This window comes from Hyperolius riggenbachi, chromosome 5 (assembly GCF_040937935.1).
Source record: "Hyperolius riggenbachi isolate aHypRig1 chromosome 5, aHypRig1.pri, whole genome shotgun sequence".
Taxonomy (NCBI): Eukaryota; Metazoa; Chordata; class Amphibia; order Anura; family Hyperoliidae; genus Hyperolius; species Hyperolius riggenbachi.
The window spans coordinates 187206787-187226299 of NC_090650.1; the positions used below are offsets into that span (position 1 = coordinate 187206787).

General features: G+C 43.4%; 1 protein-coding gene across 1 annotated transcript in view; it reads right to left on the bottom strand.

Annotated features, from left to right (window-relative positions):
- The window catches only part of ERP44 (endoplasmic reticulum protein 44), a 150613-nt gene that overhangs the window by 70190 nt on the left and 60910 nt on the right, over window positions 1–19513 (bottom strand). Inside the window, exons 2-3 of the mRNA XM_068238311.1 lie at window positions 16232–16304; window positions 9193–9232 (exon numbers count right to left, since the gene is read on the bottom strand). Of these exons, the coding sequence (XP_068094412.1) occupies window positions 9193–9232; window positions 16232–16304 (113 nt within the window). The remainder of the gene's footprint in view (window positions 1–9192; window positions 9233–16231; window positions 16305–19513) is intronic.

Below are 19513 nucleotides of genomic sequence, written 5' to 3' on the forward strand. Positions count from 1 at the left end.
AATTATTTCCATCTCATTGACCATCTCTATTAGTGACACAGCTACACATCAGGCTTTATTCTTACAGCATAGATGTTATTTAGTATATATGTTACGGCCAGAACCCGAAGTCTGGCCACTTCGGGTTCTGGCCGGTCAGTATGCGAAGTGGCCGGCTCATGCGGCCAATGTGTGAAACGGGCTTCAGTTTCGGACTTTGGCCGGCCAGAACGCGTTGTGACTTCACGTGGCCGGCCAAGTCCCGAAGTCCCGCTCACCGCCGCCAAGAAGCCCCGCTCACCTCATCCCCTGCTGCGGCTGCCGCTGACGTATTCAGACCTCCGATCAGGGCGACCGTAGCAGGGAGGCAAAGAGAGGCATAGCAGCTGCCAGCCCAGCTCACGCGAGACCCGCTGGACCCGAACACTTCAATGCAGAAGTGACGTCATTAAACACTTCTGCATATGAAGTGTATGGGTCCGGGCGGGTAGCGTGCGCGCTGCTCTGCCTTTCTCCGCCTGGTGGTCGCCCTGATCGGAGGTCTGAGTACTTAGCGGCAGTAGGGGATGAGGTGAGCGGGGCTTCCTGGCGGCGCCTCCAGCAAAGCTCCCCCAGCCCAGTAAAGCTCCCCCCAGCCCAGCAAAGCACCCCCAGCTATGCAAAGCCGCCCCCCCCCCCCCGACCATGCAAAGCATTTCCAGCCACGACCAGACCAGCAAAGACCCCCCCCCCCCCCAGCCATGCACAGCCCCCCAGCAAAGCACCCACTACAGCCATGCAAAGCCCCCCCCCCCCCCCAGCCATGCGCAGAACACCCACAGCCATGCACAGCCCCCTAGCAAAGACCCCCCCCCAGCCATGCGCAGAACACCCACAGCCATGCACAGCCCCCTAGCAGAACACCCCAGCAAAGCACCCACCACAGCCATGCACAGCCCCCAGCAAAGACCCCCCCAGCCATGCGCAGCGCAGAACACCCACAGCCATGCACAGCCCCCTAGCAGAGCACCCACAGCCATACACAGCCCCCCAGCAGAGCACGCACAGCCCCCCAACAAAGACCCCCCCCCAGCCATGCACAGCCCCCCACAAAGCACCCACAGCCATGCACAGCCCCCAGCAGAGCACCCACAGCCCCCAGCAGAGCACCCCCAGCCATGCACAGCCCCCCAGCAAAGCACCCCCAGCCATGCACAGCCCCCCAGCAAAGCACCCACAGCCATGCATTTCCCCTCATCTGTGACTAATCACCACTGTAATTTGATCTCTCCCGTGTCACCTGACTTCCACAGCAGAGCAGGTAATTTAAAAGCACAGGATGTTAACAATGTCTTCTCCCAAGAAAGCAGGATGTAGACACACTGCAGATTTATTGCAGGATTTGTATCAGCTGTAATTAAGAAATGCTTTTCTTAAAAAAAAAAAAAAAAAAGAGATTAGTATGCTGTATCTTTCAGAGCAGAGCGGAAGTGCCATTCATGGTGCTGGACAGGACCCGGGATGTTCTGGGATTTTTGCATTTTGGACTTTGGCCGACTGACTTTGGCCGTGTCTAGAACTGGCCGGCCAATGTCAGAAATTCCCAGCATTTTGGACTTTGGCCGACGTCAAATCGGCCAGTTCTAGAAACGGCCGGCCAATTCTAGAATTGGCCGATTTCTGGTTTTGGCCGTAACATATATAAGAGATTCCTGTGTACACGTCATATATACAGTCAGAATCAGATATGTCTATCTGACCTTAAAAATACGGGGACTGCTTTATTGAAGCAGCACAAGTAACTAATTTTGATTGGTTTATTTCATTTTTGTGGACTATATATATATATACACACACACACACACACACACACACACACACACACACACACACACACACACACACACACACACACACATACATACACATATACATACAGTTGTGTTCACCACAAAAGTTTTGGGATACTGTTCTGTGGACTGATGGAACAAAATTAGAACTGTTTGGGCCCATGGATCAACGCTATGTTTGGAGAAGGAAGAACAAGGCCTATGAAGAAAAGACCACCTTGCCTACTGTGAAGCATGGCGGGGGGGGGGGGGGGGGGGGGGTCAATCATGCTTTGAGGCTGTTTTGCTTCTGCAGGTACAGGGAAGCTTTAGTGTAAGCTGTATCAGTTGCTGTCAGTAAAATATCAGTTGCTGTCAGTTATAGCTGAGAGGAAAACTGATGTACCAGGTAATGTCCATGTTTCCCTGTGGCTCAAGTGGGCGATGTTACAGTTTAACTGTGTGCTGACCAGAAAGCTGTTATGGGTAATGGCCATTTTCAAAATGGAGGACGGAAAATTCCCTTGATCACAGTGAACAAACAGGACGTGGGACAGGAGAAAGACACTGAGGAGTAAGGCCCATACACACGTCTGATTTTCGCAAACGACGGGTCGTTTGAACGTCCCGTCGTTCACCCGCTAAATCGGGCGTGTGTACAGACTGTCGTTCGCGTGATAATACTGAGTTTGCGAGCGGATCGCTCAAACTCAGTCTTATCATGCGAACGACAGTCTGTACACACGCACGATTTAGCGGGCGGACGACTGAACGACGGGACGTTCAAACGACCCGTCGTTCGAAAAAAAATCAGACGGGTGTATGGGCCTGAAGACTACATGGAAGGTAAGTATGACTGGTGTATGCTTATTTTGACTTTTAATTTCCAGTTCAGGTTTTCTTTAAGGAAAGCAGTTGCAGCGCGCAAGCCTAAGAATGTGACTGAACTGGAGGCTTTTGCCCATGAAGAATGGGCTAAGATACCCGTAAATCGCTGCAAGACACTTGTGTCAAGCTATGCTTTACGTTTAAAAGCTGTTATAACTGGAAAAGGATGTTGTACTAAGTACTAAGAATGAATGTCACTTGGGGGTTGAATAAAACTGATAATGATGTGAGCACAGAAAAGACATTTGTGGTTATTTCATTATAAATGTTATATTTGTCTGACTTACAAGTGCCTCTTTGATTTAATTGTAAACAAGATGACTGAAATGATCAAAATCAATGTCAAACTGGCCATAACACTCAATTTCATTGGGGGTTTAATAATTTTAAACACAACTGTACATACACACATATACATATATATACATACTCACACATACACACGATGCTGAGGGATGTTGGCCCTTGCTGACATAATGACAGCTCTAAGTTTGGTCAGATTGGATGGTGGAGTTTCAAAGCTTTGAAGTAATCTTACAACTTTGTCCCACAAATGCGCTATAGGTTTGAGGTCAGGGGACTGAGCTGGCCATGGAAGCAGGTTAAACTCTGGATTGATGTCCCTCAAACCAATTTGAGACCAAACTTACCGTATATACTCGACTACAAGTCGAGAAATTTAGGTCTGATCTACTTTTGTAAAGTAGGGGGAGCGACTTATACTCGCATCACACCTAAATTTCTCACTTGTTGCTGAGTATCAAGTGTCCCCTCTGCCTTACATATGCTGCTTTCTGCCCCTCTAGTGCTGCCAGCCAGCCAGGTTGTGTCCCTCTACTTTACTTAGATGCCTGGTCACGATAATGCAGCTCTCCCCCTGCAAGCTGCAGGATGGACTGGCCCCCGCTCTGATAGCACGCGATTCTGTGGCAGCCAGCGGGGTAGAAGCAGCTGGAAATCCTCCGTTGTATCTGGTGCCTTGTCAGAGCTGCTGATACAGTGACAGCTTCACTGCACAGCGCTGGGGAGAGCAGTGTTATCTATTCAGGCAGCCAGCACTGAAGCGGTCTGCCTCACAAGGTCTCTCCTTTACAACACTCAGATTTGGCCGGTCTGCTTAGCTAATGACATATGAGGAAGTGGAGGAGGGGATCAGAGCGGCAAGAGAGCTGAAGCCAGCAGCGTGCTTCAGTGAGTTGTGAAAGATATCAGCGGTGACTGGGAGCGAGCTGAATCCAGACTGGGTAATTCACTAACATGTTACTTTGAAGCACAGGACTGGGCTTATCTTCCCTATCAGCTCCTGTGTGCACTGCTGCCTATCCTTGTTTTTCTAACTAAGGAAAGATACTTGTAGTGATTAACCCCTGATGATCTGCAAGCATGTTTCCAACACTGTGATATACTGTTAATAACACATTACCAGCAGCACAGTGTAGGGAAGATGCATGGGGTTCATACACGGTTGCTACAGGTATCTTGCCTCTGTTATTATTATTTAGTATTTTTATAGACCTGACATATTATGCAGCGCTGTACAGAGTATATTGTCTTGTCACTAACTATCCCTCAGAGGAGCTCACAATCTAATCCCTACCATAAGTCATATGTCTATATCGTGTAGTGTATGTATCATAGTCTAGGGACGATTTAGGGGAAGCCAATTTGCTTATCTGTATGTTTCTGGGATGTGGAAGGAAACTGGAGTGCTTAGAGGAAACCCACACAGATATGGAGAGAACATACAAACTACTTGCAGATGTTGAACTGCCTGTGATTCGAACCGGGGACCCAGCGCTAACTACTACGCCACTATGATGCCCTTAACCATATTTATGATTTTTTCCAAAGACAGAAGGTTTGGACTTAACCACAACTTTGCTGGGTAGACTTATATTTGAGACATTAAAAAATGACAGCTTAAGAGGGTCAAATATTGGGGTCGACTTATATACGAGGTCGACTTGTATCCGAGTATATACGGTACAAGGTGGCAAGGGCCCACAACAGGTGTCTTTTCCTATTTTTCTGTGATACAAAAGGTACTGGTCTCCTGCTGCTAAAGCCCATCCTTTGCAAAGCCCTTATATAAGCAACTCTGCATTGTTACATCACTCTGAGTTACTTTCTAATAAGGTAATAAGGTGTTCAGGTGTGTCGTGTGTGTGTGTGTATTTTACCCCACCCTCCCAGTGATGTTTATCCTAGGCTGTTTTGTCATTTGTAATTCTCCTCCCAGAGCATTCTGGGGGACCAGGTATCAGTTCTATTGACTTCGGAACAGACAGTCAATAAACATTCTGCAGTGATGCACTTGCCAGCAGTAAAGGATGTTGGTCGCCAGTTGTAATAAATTTCAGGGGGAAGAAAAAAGCTTAATGGACAAACACTGACTAAATCAAGCAATATTATATAAAAAAACAAAACAATTTTATTAAAGTAATAAGGTGAAGCGCTCTACACCACACACACATATAATCTTGGTTTGCACGTACGATCTAGCATGCATCCAATGGGGATGCTCAAATCTGTTATATATCAGCCCCTAACACATTAGAATTACAGCAATAGAAATGTGCAGCAATCAATGTAAAGTCCACCTGTAGGGGAAAAAACAATAAGCATATAGACCTAATGGTCTCTTTGCGGAAACCTTGCAACAGTATGTTGATCAATAGGAGTAGGATTGCTGCTGTCAGTTCACCTGTAAGTAAAATCACATATATGCATAGATTTGAAATTGTCCTCCAGAGATCCTAGCAGGAAAATAGTAACAGCCACAGAACCAAAACCAGTCCGTTGTTAAATCGCACAGGGTCTTCTCAATAACTAGGCAAAAATACCCTTACCCGCAGAAGTGGCTGATTAATTCACAGATCAGCAATCAGACATAATCAGAAGTAGCCTCTTCATACTCCAACAAGGGGGCTTCTTCCTAAGTGACGCTCAGGGATACAAAAAAATATAACATAGCGTGATCCAGTTCAGACTGATCACCCTTATACCAACAGTGCCCCACACATGTATCACCACTGTGTCCACACCTCCGTGATATAGTGATATAAGCAGACTGCTCGCTCACCAGATACAATGGCTGATCCTGTGCTGACCAGCTATGCTCGCTTTCTTATGTCCAAAGATGCTCAAAGTGTTGACAGACCTTAAATACTACAAGCATCTCACAGAGGACCGATGGATCACAGCAGTGCGCATGTCAGACAACTTCCTGTACGGAGCGCCACCGTAACAACGGACTGGTTTTGGTTCTGTGGCTGTTACTATTTTCCTGCTAGGATCTCTGGAGGACAATTTCAAATCTATGCATATATGTGATTTTACTTACAGGTGAACTGACAGCAGCAATCCTACTCCTATTGATCAACATACTGTTGCAAGGTTTCCGCAAAGAGACCATTAGGTCTATATGCTTATTGTTTTTTCCCCTACAGGTGGACTTTACATTGATTGCTGCACATTTCTATTGCTGTAATTCTAATGTGTTAGGGGCTGATATATAACAGATTTGAGCATCCCCATTGGATGCATGCTAGATCGTACGTGCAAACCAAGATTATATGTGTGTGTGGTGTAGAGCGCTTCACCTTATTACTTTATATCTATTAGGGAGGTAATACCCCCCATGGTGCAGTGATCCCCCACAACACTTTGCTATTTCCCGGGTTTCTGAGTAGAGTTACACTTGAGGAGCGCCAAGGCCACCTTTAGCATTTAAAACAATTTTATTAATTACACATTATATTCTGTAAAATTCCTCTTTAAGAAATGTCTGTCCTTTTCTTCAAGGAACTTCATGGTCTGTATAACTCATGAAATCCTACCTAGCAATTGTTACCCAAAATGGATTGTTCATGATTGTTTTGTTGACAGTTTGCCCAGCTTGAGTGGTATGCACTGCTCTGTGAAGGGTGGAAATCAGGAGCAAAAGGCTCCCTAGTTAAACAAGTAAACAACTGAAAAAAAAAAAAACCTGACCAGGGCGGTTTCTGTTTACATAACATATTATGGGCATAAGGGTGGCCACTAACGATCCAATCTTTTTCATCCAATCTTACCATGTCTATGTAATATAAGGGAACTGCCTATAGTATCCATTCAATATATTCACTCAGTTTACTCTTCTACTACATAGATTTGGTAAGATTGGATGAAAAAGATTAGATCGTTAGTGGCCACCCTAATGGTGCCCATATATGGTACAATTTTTTTCATCCAATCTTACCATCTCTATGTAGTATATGGGTAAATTAAGTGAATATACTGAAAGGATAATTTAGGCAGTTTCCTTATATTACATAGACATGGTAAGATTGGATGAAAAAAATTGTACCATGTATGGGCACCATTAGAGTGATAACTTATGGACATCAAACTGAATTCAGCCTGCTCTGCTGAATTGCTGGTGAGACATTGTGTGGATAAGATAACTTATCCACACAATGTTAGCTTTGGAGTTGTGACTCTTAGTGCACTCGAGCTTACTTTTATCTAATACTAGCTAGTGCTGAAGACGTGACCGTTGCCTAAACAAACTTTATTATTTGAGGAAAATGGAATAGGTAGAGCATACACTTTTGCATGGTAGTAGAAAATAAACATCCAAGAATTAAATTTTCAATATCAGTGTCATAATTATATACATAAAAGTAAGAGCATCAGTGTTCTCCCCAAGCCCATTTAGGTGAGTGCTCCGCCCGGCTCCAGCTCGCTGTCACATTCTCTTAGCAGCATGTGCAAGGGAGGCGGGAACCGGGGCGGGACACTCACAGCCTTTGGTGCTGAGCCCTGCGTGCAGAGGAGGCGGGCAGAGCAGTGAATATTAAATGAACAGGGGAGGGACACTCACAGCTCTCCGCATTCAGCAAGTCAGCAGCAGAGAGAGTGAGAACTGAATAGCAACGTGTGCAGACTGCTGGGGAAGATAACCATTAGTTGCAGCCCGGCAGTACATGGTAATATACAGTATATACTTATAATCTTATAACCATTGAGATGACTGAAAGATTTCATCTCGCATAGTTTACCATTGTTTAGTTACCGTATTTTTCTGACCATAAGACGCACTTTTCTTCCCCCAAAGAGAGGGGGAAAATATTGGTGTGTCTTATGGTCCAAATGTGCCAATACAGACCTGCCTCCCCTAAACAATTGGAAGTGGACCATTCAGATCTGCTTGTCGGCAATGTCCCCAGGCGTTTATTTTATTATGTGATAGGAGTGTGTAAAGCATGTGTCCTTTATATTTCCTCCCGGTGTACTTGTGGCTGTCCCCGATGTACTTGTGGCTGCCCCCCGGTGTTGTCATGTCCGCTTCCCTGAGCGCCGTCCTTAATCTTCTCTGTCCTCCCTGCCTCTTTGTAGCGTGAGGCTTACTCCATAACGCCGCTATGAGTAGCGGTAATCCTCCTTGTAAAGCCGCTGAGGGGTTCACGCTCATAGGCAAAGTATTTCCCTCTTCACTTCCGCATTAGTGACGTATGCGGAAGTGAACTGCATGCGTGCGTGAACCCTTCAGCGGCTTTGCAAGGAGGATTACCGCTACTCATAGCGGCGTTATGGGGTAGGCCTCACGCTACAAAGAGGCAGGCGGGACAGAGAGGATTAAGGACGGCGCTCGGGGAAGCGGACATAACAACGGGGTGGACATGACACGGGGCAGAAATAAGTACACTGGGGGCAGCAATTAGTACACCATGGGCAGCTATAAGTACAGGGGGGCAGCTACAAGGACACAGGGGCAGCTACAAGGACACAGGGGACAAATATAAGGACACCAGGGGCAAAGATGAGGAAACATCAGGCACATATTAGGACAGGGGGCAGAGATAATAACACAGGGGGCAGGGATAAAAAGACACAGGGAGCAGGGTTAAAGACACAGGGAGCACATGAGGACATGGGGACAGAGAAGGACACAAGCAGGGCAGAAGAGGACAGAAAGGAGACACACAAAGTACAAATGGGGACACAAGGGGGACATAATTAAGGGAGGGAGAAGATCCACAAGATGCCCCTGGCACCATGGATGCACCAGGTTTAGACATTTTTTTTTCCTGGTTTATGTCCTCTAAACCTAGGTGCGTCTTATGGTCCGGAGCGTCTTATGGTCCGAAAAATACGGTTAGTGCCGCAACCTTTGCAGTTCAAAACACAATTGCCTTATAGGCAATGATGGGGTAGGAAGAGTCTGGACAGCTTTCTCTCCAATACAACTGCAAGGTTATCTTAACAGGAAATGGAGCTACAGAACCCCATCAGACAGAGTATCTTAATATAAGACACATTGTGCATGGTAATTTATGCATATTTTCTATCATGTCCATTAAAAAATGGAAATTCTGATGTAGAGTTTGAAGTACATCATGTTAAAATGATATAAATCTAGAGAAGAGAAAATAACTCAACTGGTATGATTTTCTGATTAATCTAGGAATTATCTACAACATTGCAAAATACCTAACTATATAAAATATAAAAATTAAAGATTGAAAAGACATACCAGTCAGCATAAAAATTAACTAAAGCGACATCTGCATTACCTGAAACAACAAAAAGGAGAAAACACATCAAATTATTTTCTCAAAAAAAATCCAAAATACTACAAAACATATGCAGAACTACATATAAAAGGATATCATTAAAACCCTTGTTCACCCTTAAAACATTTTTTTCACTGCATGTACTAGGGTAATGTGCCAATACTCGCACTATTTTCATATGTGATGCAGCCAGTGCAGAGAAATTAAATTTCCCTACCGCAAGCATAGAGTTGACAGCAAAGTCAGTATTCCTAAGCTAAAATAGTTCTCACCTGTTCCTTTTGCTGTAGAGAGATTTGTGGCCACATTCTTATAACTGCTACATTCTTATCGCTATGATGCATTGCCAAGTTGCAATGCTGGCCATAAAGAGTAGTAAAGGTGAATACACACATACAATTACGCTGCCCAAAGAAATTGGGATTGGATCCCTCTGTCATGATATAGCAGGTAATTAGGATGTTGGAATAATACAGCTGCCTGTTGGTCAAAACACTATCAGACTAATTGAAACACTAACACAGGAACGCTTTGAAGTTGCACACGTTAAACAGGAAATTGGATTATTCCTGGACCTGGGACATTGGGGTGGCCTGGGGCACACATTTCGCTATAAAACAGCAGCCTGGGATAGTCACAGATCATCTTCTCTTGGAGGTAGAGCATAGCTAGGGATGATCCCGAGCAAATCATCCCTAGCTGAATCGGAAGGCGTCCTCCCGCCAACCACGTTCTAACTTACGCTGGTAACGTTACTTCCCTTTCTATTTTTCCATACTTGTCTTGATGTGTATCGTTATTTTGTAACTTTTTACCTTGTTTTTGTAAATCTTGTGTATATATATTATTTTCTGCATTGTTCCACTTTTTTCCTGGAATATTAAATCGTTATTTAATAAGTTTGACTTCTGCTGTACTAAACTAACACTCATAGCCTAGAAGAGACTGAAGTGTAACTGTGTCTAAGTCCATGCCTGATTGTATGACTGAGCAACACTACCGTATAAGATTGTAATTGCATTGTGTGTATGGGGCACTTCTGCGCTCGACAGCAGAGTGGGAAGTCTAACAGTATCGTTCGGAACGACTGTTAGTGGTTTTGCTTCACTACAGTGTAAGATTGCAATTGTGCGTGTGTGTGGGGCGTTTGTCATACATTGGCCTAAGCGCGCAGCTGACCCAACATACGACAACGCCAGTGCGAGTCGCTCGACAGCAGAGTGAAAGTGTCTAGCAACAGCTAGTGGTGGCAGTGAGAAGTGTTTGAGGGGTCCCAGCCTTGTTTTTAGCTTGAATAAGGCTGCTTCCCGCTTGATCTGGTCAAACCCGCAGTCGGGAACCGTATACGCAGGCATGCCGCAGGCCCGTTCCTGACACCCTCCAGCGAAGTAAAGAAGTGTCGGTAGCCTAGAGGCCAGCGACACTGTTGCTATGGAGAAAAGAAAAAGGGATAATGGTGAAGTGCAAGACTGAGCTGGACAAGGGCTGCATTCATCCGAGGTAATCTTGTACTCCGGATTTCTTGGAAGTGATGCATTAGGGCTTTCACACGCAAGTCGAGAACCATCTAGTGTTTACATTAGGATTTACGCTCTTACCAGCACGGGGGAAAGATCAATTGGTCAGATGTCCTGTGCCGACAAGGAAAGATCGGCTTTTGCTCACTTCTCCCTGACTGTAGGAAATTATAGTGGAAGTAGTACTATAGAGAACTTCCTGTCCAGAAGTTTAGAATAGTTATCTGAACAGGAAATGGCAATACAGGGTCAAGCCAGGTAATTTTAACTTTTTTTTTTTAAATAAATAAGTACAGCTGTGCAAATGAGAACACTTTGTTTGTGCATTGCTAATTAACTACTTCGCGTTCCAGGGTTTTTACCCCTTATGGTTCCTGACTATTTTGACACTTAAGCTGTGTCGGTATTGATACTGCAATAACTGTAATTGCTTACGATACCTAACTGATATATATATATATATATATATATATATATATATATATATATATATATATATATATATATATATATATATATTTTTTATTTTTCAGGATAACATATGCTTTCTTTGGGTAATATTTTTATCCAATAATTATTTTATGGACATTTTTAAGGGAAACAGAAATAAAAGCAGAAAATACCAATTTTTTCAAGTTTTATGCTTCCTAATTTTTACATGACAAGTGCCACAGCCATAAAATACACCAACATATTATGTTTGGCTCTTACTGGTTAAAATGATGGTACATATGCAGTACTTTATTACTTGGTAGGCATATAGCAGACTGTTAACCCCCATGTACCCATTTTGTTTTTAGCATGCTGTATCCTTTTAGTGTGTCCATCTTCCTTCCTAAATGCATCTGAACAGCAAAGTACCACCACAAATGGCACCATTTTGAAAAGTAGACATCCAGGGCTATTCCAGTATGGGTATTTTGTGTCTTTCAGGTTCTTGTGGTTTTGCTGAAATTTTCCCAAATGTGACTGCCATTTTGAAAATGACATTTTTTCTAGTGTGGGCTTCAGTTTGTCGCAAAGCATTTTTTATGACAGGTGCCTATGTTATAAAAAATGGAAAAATGATTTCTCCAGTTTCTGACAGTTCAAATGAGGGCACATAGGCCTTATTTGATGACTAATTGGGCATACAGCAGGGCATTACGGCTGGCGTGCACTTTTGGATTTTAGTATGGTCGTTTTTTTCCCATTTTAGGTTGGAACACCATTCTTCCTTTTCAGAGTCCTAAATGCATCTCAACAGCAAAGAAGTCCCACAAATTGCACCATTTTGAAAAGTAGACATCCAGGGTTATTCCAGTGTGGGCATTTTGTGTCTTTCAGATTCTTGTGGTTTAGATGAAAAAAATTTCAAAATAATGGTCACATTTGGGAAAAGTTCATTCAAACCACAAGAATCTGAAAGACACAAAATACCCATGCCTGAATAGCCCTGGGTGCCTATTTTTCAAAATGGTGTCAACTTGTGGTACTTCTTTGCCCTTGAAACACTTGAGCTATGCAGAGAAAGAATGACGATAAAAAAATAAAATGGAGAAAACTGCCATACTAAAATCCAAATATGCATGCCAGGAAAAATGCCCTGCAAACATGTCAAATTATCAAATAAGGCATATGCGCCCTCATTTTAACAACAAAAAACTGGAGAATAAATGTCAAATGTTTTATAACATAGGAACCTGTCAGGAAAAAAAAATGTTTGACAAACGGAAACCCACACTTGGAAAATTTCAAGTGTGGGCTTCAGTTTGTCGCAAAACTTTTTTTTTTTTTTTTTAAATGCTCTAGTTTCTCGCGGTTAAGATGAGGGTTCATATGTCTTATGAATATTTGGGCATGCAGCAGGGTATTCTGCCTGGCATGCACATATGAATATTAGTATGGCAGTTTTTTTCCATTTTATTTTTTAGCTTCATTCTTGTTTTGCATAGTTCTAAATGTGTCTAAGTAGCAGAGTACCACACGTGACACCATTTTGAAAATTGTCATCCAGGGCTAGTCCAGTGTGGGTATTTTGTGTCTCAGATTCTTGTAGTTTTTGGTGAAATTTGCCCAAATGTAATTGCCATTTTGAAAATTAAAAGAGTGGGTTTAAAAATAAATAAATAAATAAATCTTATACTTACTTGTATTGGGGGCACAAAATTTGTTTGGGCAAACAGTCAAAATAAGTAGGAAAAGTAAAATCGCCTTGCAATTGGGTACAAAAAGAAAAATTTCAATATCCATAGACTGTGTGATAGCGTTCAAAACATTTCTCAAAACAAAGGCCTGGATTGGAAGGACAGGATGGGCAGTAGTTTGTGTCCTTTCGTATTTTGTGTTTGGTGCAAACTTTGCATCTCTTTTGAGGGTACGCTTTTCGTGCAGTAGGGGGGAGGGAAGCAGAAAAATATTTGTCCCGTAGTCTTACGATATCCTCACAGTCGTTTTGGTCAAGGTTGTTACTCGGGCGGACAGAATCGAATATAAGGGTTGAAAGAACTTGCTCCTGGTTCTTCAGAAAGGAGTCCCTGTTGCCTGATTTTGCCAATATGACATATGAATTGAAAAATGCCACCGGCAAAAGATAAATGCCCATTTTTTTTATACCAGGCTTTCGTCTTCCTGTTTACCAGATATGGAGCAATCCTCTGGTCGGAAAAGTCCACTGCCTTCATATGTTTACTATATTCCAATATGGCAAGTGGTTTCTCTGTCTCTTCTCTTGAACTCACTGACGTCTCAGTATGTATGGTGGTCAGCATTAGGACGCCTCGCTTGTCTCTAAATTTTAAAACAAGGAGCTCACTGCTTCTCAGACTGCACATTTCCGCCCCAGTTTTAATTTTCTATGCAAGACCTGTTCTGGTAGGCCCTTCCTATTTGCCCGTATGGTACCAGAGGCTACATTTTGAGCATCAAACAAAAATTTTAAAAGGGGCATGCTGGTGTAAAAATTATCTAAATATGGGTGGTACCCTTTATTTAGTAATGGCCTAATAAGGTCTACAACAATCTTTCCATTGGTGCCCATATAAGCTGGGCACCCCTCAGGCTGTAGTAGTCGGTCCTTCCCCTCATATATACGGAATAAATAGGTGTACCCTGTACTGCTTTCGCAAAGCTTGTACAATTTCACTCTGTACAGAGCTTGTTTGCTGGGGATGTACTGTTTTATGCTCAGCCTCCCTTTATAGGGCATTAGGGTTTCATCGACTGCAATCTCCCGGCTCAGGTACATAAATCATTCAGATGGTCCAGAAGTGGCCTTATTTTAAAAAGGAAGCAGAAGATGGGCAATCTTGCGCTGCACAGTCCGCCAGGCCACCAACAGGTGACACACTCTAGCAGCTCCTCCAAACTGGGTTGCACAGCTGGGCTTGGTAGAAAACAAAATGGAAAAGGGGAGGAGCGCTCCGTAGTGTATTAACCATTAATTTTTAAAAAAAAATGTGTATACAAATTTGCACTTACTAGATACAAGATGTAATAGGCGTATAACATCAACCAACACGGGACACCTGGGAACAGCTGTGGCCAATAACCGTCCTGGTCCAGATGGTGGGAAAGACCTGAGGTGCCCGACGTGGTGCTCTACGTGTGCTGGATGGCGTCACGACAAGTTTCGGCGTGTCCACGCCTTCGTCAGGTCAACACCTTCGTTAGACCTGACAAAGGCGTGGACACGCCGAAACGCGTCGTGACGCCATCCAGCACACGTAGAGCACGTTGGGCAATAGGGGTCATATTACCTGCATTGATCATAATGCCACTGGCTGCAATAAAGGAAGTTGGGGGGGGGGGGGGAGGGGAAGAGATTTGTGGCTCTTCCATGTTTGGAGGTAACCATTGTGGGTGAGCGATTTCAAAGGGTACCGTCTCTCTTTCACGTACCCTCGGCTGTACACGCCCTCCTCTGCGTTCTGATGGCCCCTCAGTTTCAGAGTCGCTGTCACTGCTGATGGCACATGCAGCGACAGTAGATTGCACCCCACTTTCAACTCTGCAGGAAGATGGTCAGGGGAGCTGTGCCCAGGGAGAGGAGTCTTCTGCGGGTGAGTAAATGCTTTTTTTTTTTTTCTACAGGTGATACATTTCTGGTGAACGCTGGCCACATTAGGATCATTTTCTAGTGAAATGCTGGCCACATTAGGATAATTTTCTGGTGAACGCTGGCCACATTAGGATAATTTTCTGGTGAATGCTGGCCACATTAGGATAATTTTCTGGTGAATGCTGGTCACATTAGGATAATTTCCTGGTGAACGCTGGCCACATTACGATAATTTTCTGGTGAACGCTGGCCACATAACGAATATTTTCTGATGAACGCTGGCCACATTACGAATATTTTCTGGTGAACGCTGGCCACATTACGATAATTTTCTGGTGAATGCTGGTCACATTAGGATAATTTTCTGGTGAATGCTGGTCACATTAGGATAATTTTCTGGTGAACGCTGGCCACATAACGATAATTTTCTGGTGAACGCTGGCCACATAACGATTATTTTCTGATGAACGCTGGCCACATTACGAATATTTTCTGGTGAACGCTGGCCACATTACGAATATTTTCTGGTGAACGCTGGCCACATTACGATTATTTTCTGGTGAAACGCTGCCGCATTACGATTATTTTATGGTGAATCATTGCTGCGTTGATTATTTTAGGGTGAATTATTGCTGCGTTATGGTTATTTTATGGTGAATCATTGCTGCGTTATGGTTATTTTATGGTGAAAGATTGCCGAATTACGATTATTGTAAGTGAATCATTGCTGCGTTACATTGCCGCATTACAATTATTTTATTTTATGGTGAAACATTGCCGCATTATGATTATTTTCTGATTAAACATTGCCGCATTACGATTATTTTATGGTGAAACATTGCCGCATTACGATTATTTTCATCAGGGGGCACCACGCGGAGGGGGGCACCACAGGTTTTCTCGCCTGGAGTGACAAAATGGCTAGAGACGCCCCTGCCTGGTCTGTCCTAATACTCTCATTTCTACTGGAATAAACCACACTGGGAAGACATAGCTATGACTCTGGATTCTAGTTCCAGCACTGGACAATAACTATACTATTTATCTCTGTATATTGAGAGTGATCTAATTAACCTGTTGATCAATATGACCTTTACATGATAGGTTTATGCTCAATTTATGCAACGTCAATGCGGAAGGAGATGCATCCTTTCACTGTAGCTTATAACCTATGGGTTGTGTTATATGTTAAGATTTTTATGTGGAGGTAAAAAAACAAAAAAAAAATTCATAAAGAATTGAAAGATAAAAACTGAGGTTCAACTAGGGCTTTAAGTAGTACATAAACAGTTTGGTGTAATTTAGACTTGACGTGGTTGCAGTGATGCTGCTGTTCAAGTAAGAGGAGTGTAAGGTATAACCATGCCATTTTGGGGAATTGTCAAGAAAAGCAATACCATGCGTACTTTATGTATTTTGAATTTAAGAGAGATGATCACTTACCTAAAATGTCATCTATGTTGCTACTTTCTAGATTTAAAATTTCACCTCTCACTGGAGTGCACACCCATGTTGCCTGTAGACAGTGAAAAAGGAACATCACTAAAATACCAACATAGAAGACCACACGGCAAGTAAAGTACACTTTACTTCAGAAAGACATACTGTATTCAGATATAAAAGATTGAATACACAGACTTCAAGATTAATATTAGCTAAAGTTGTGTGCAGACGTTAAATAGCTTAAACTAAATGAATACCTAATACTTAAAGGACAACCGTAGCAAGAGGGGATGTAGCAAGGAGGCTGCCATATTTATTTCCTTTTAACCTCCCTGGCGGTAAGCCCGTGCTGAGCACGGGCTATGCCGCCGGAAGGCCCCGCTCAGGCCCCGCTGGGCCGATTTGCATATTTTTTTTTTTTGCTACACGCAGCTAGCACTTTGCTAGCTGCGTGTGCATGACGATCGCCGCCGCTACCCGTCAATCCGCCGCTATTCGTTGCGCCGCGGCCGCACCCCCCGCAGACCCCGTGCGCTGCCTGGCCAATCAGTGCCAGGCAGCGCTGTGGGGTGGATCGGAGTCCCCTGTGATGTCACAACGTTGATGACGTCAGTGGCGTCATCCCGCCCGTCGCCATGGCGACGGGGGAAGCCCTCCAGGAGATCCCGTTCTTTGAACGGGATCTCCTGATCTCCGGAGGCAATCGGAGGGGCTGGGGGGGGGGGTGGCTTAAATGTAGCGAGACCTTGTCTCGCTACATGAAGGAAAAGGAAAAAAAAAAAAAGAAAAAAACAAAACTGCCCTACTGCCCCCTGGCGGATTTTGATAAACCGCCAGGAGGGTTTAGCAATAAGAGTTGCCTGGCTATCCCTGCTGACCCTCTGGCTCTAATACTTTTAGCCATAGACCCCAAACAAGCATTCAGCAGATCAGGTGTTTGACATTATTGTCAGATCTGACAAGATTGCCTGTATGTTTGTTTCTGGTGTGATTCAGGCACTACTGTAGCAAAATAGACCAGCAGGGCTGCCAGGCAACTGGTATTGTTTAAAAAAAGAATATGGCAGCCGCCACATTCTTCTCATTTCAATTTCAGATTATGCCATTATGCCATTGTTTGTCCCAAAACCAAAAATAAAAATAAAATCTAAAACAAATCAAAAAAGGTAAAAAAAACAAAAAACAAACAAGCATAAAAAGAAAAAGCCCTGCACGTCTCAATGTTCAGAGCTGCTATTTTTTCATAGAGCAGTGGATTATGGACTCCTCCCTTCTCAGTCACTACTACAGTATATGTCATGTCAGAGTTTTGAGGGTTGGTCCTCTTGCTTCCGACCAGCCACATTTTCCATTCACATTTGCAAGAAAAAGAGTGAGGACATGCACACATCTTCTAGTGTTATGAATTATAATCAAATGGTTAGCATCACTCCACAATGTAAAAACTGTGCAAACTTTTTAAATACCTAATCAAAAAGCACCTTTACAGTACTAATGATATGCAAAGAAAAAAAAAAGGAAAAAAGTTTATCAAGTCTTTATAAAGATATGGCAAAACAAACTAATTACCAGTTTTTTATGGACATGGCAGAAAGATTTGACAAACCGAGGTGACATATCACATGACAAGATAGACACATGTATGTTCAGCACCAAGCACACAGATGACTGTGCTGTGTCCCCCCCCCCCCCCCCCCCTCTTCTCTCTGCATGAAAAACTTAAGCATCAGGTATACAAGTGAAAGTTTCTGCCCGGGTCAGGACCAGGTCAGACTATAGCATAACCCTCACTGACAAGTAATTACAGCCATAAAACACTTTCCTTTCAGTAAATGGCTTCAGAGAGTAGGAAAGCAATAAAAGGGTCAATAATTCATAGATTTGAGCTCTGACATACAGTACAGACCAAAAGTTTGGACACACCTAATTCAAAAAGAGTTTTCTTTATTTTCATGACTATGAACATTGTAGATTCACACTGAAGGCATCCAAACTATGAATTAACACATGTGAAAGTATAGTGCATAACCAAGAAGTGTGAAACAACTGAAAATATGTCATATTCTAGGTTCTTCAAAGTAGCCACCTTTTGCTTTGATTACTGCTTTGCACACTCTTGGCATTCTCTTGATAAGCTTCAAGAGGTAGACACCTTAAATGGTCTTCCAACAGTCTTGAAGGAGTTCCCAGAGATGCTTAGCACTTGTTGGCCCTTTTGCTTTCACTCTGCGGTCCAGCTCACCCCAAACCATCTCGATTGGGTTCAGGTCTGGTGACTGTGGAGGCCAGGTCATCTAGCGCAGCACCTAATCACTCTCCTTCCTGGTGAAATAGCCCTTACACAGCCTGGAGGTGTGTTTGGGGTCTTGTCGCACAAAGACACGGTGGTTGGAACCAAAAATCTCAAATTTGGATTCATCAGACCAAAGCACAGATTTCCACTGGTCTAATGTCCATTCCTTGTGTTCTTTAGCCCAAACAAGTCTCTTCTGCTTGTTGCCTGTCCTTAGCAGTGGTTTCCTAGCAGATATTCTACCATGAAGGCCTGATGCACACAGTCTCCCCTTAACAGTTGTTCTAGAGATGTGTCTGCTGCTAGAACTCTGTGTGTCATTGACCTGGTCTCTAATCTGAGCTGCTGTTAACCTGCGATTTCTGAGGCTGGTGACTCGGATGAACTTATCCTCCGCAGCAAAGGTGACTCTTGGCCTTCCTTTCCTGGGGCGGTCCACATGCGAGTCAGTTTCTTTGTAGCGTTTAACGGTTTTTGAGACTACACTTCGGGACACTTTCAAAGTTTTCCCAATTTTTCGGACCGACTGACCTTCATTTCTTAAAGTAATGATGGCTCGTTTTTCTTTACTTAGCTGCTTTTTTCTTGCCATAATACAATTTCTAACAGTCTATTCAGTAGGACTATCAGCTGTGTATCCACCTGACTTCTCCACAACGCAACAGATGGTTCCAACCCCATTTATAAAGGCAAGAAATCCTACTTAATAAACCTGACAGGGCACACCTGTGACGTGAAAACCATTTCAGGTGACTACCTCTTGAAGCTCATCAAGAGAATGCCAAGAGTGTGCAAAGCAGTAATCAAAGCAAAAGGTGGCTTCTTTGAAGAACCTAGAATATGACATATTTTCAGTTGTTTCACACTTTTTGGTTATGTACTATACTTCCACATGTGTTAATTCATAGTTTGGATGCCTTCAGTGTGAATCTACAATGTTCATAGCCATGGAAATAAAGAAAACTCTTTGAATGAGAAGGTGTGTCCAA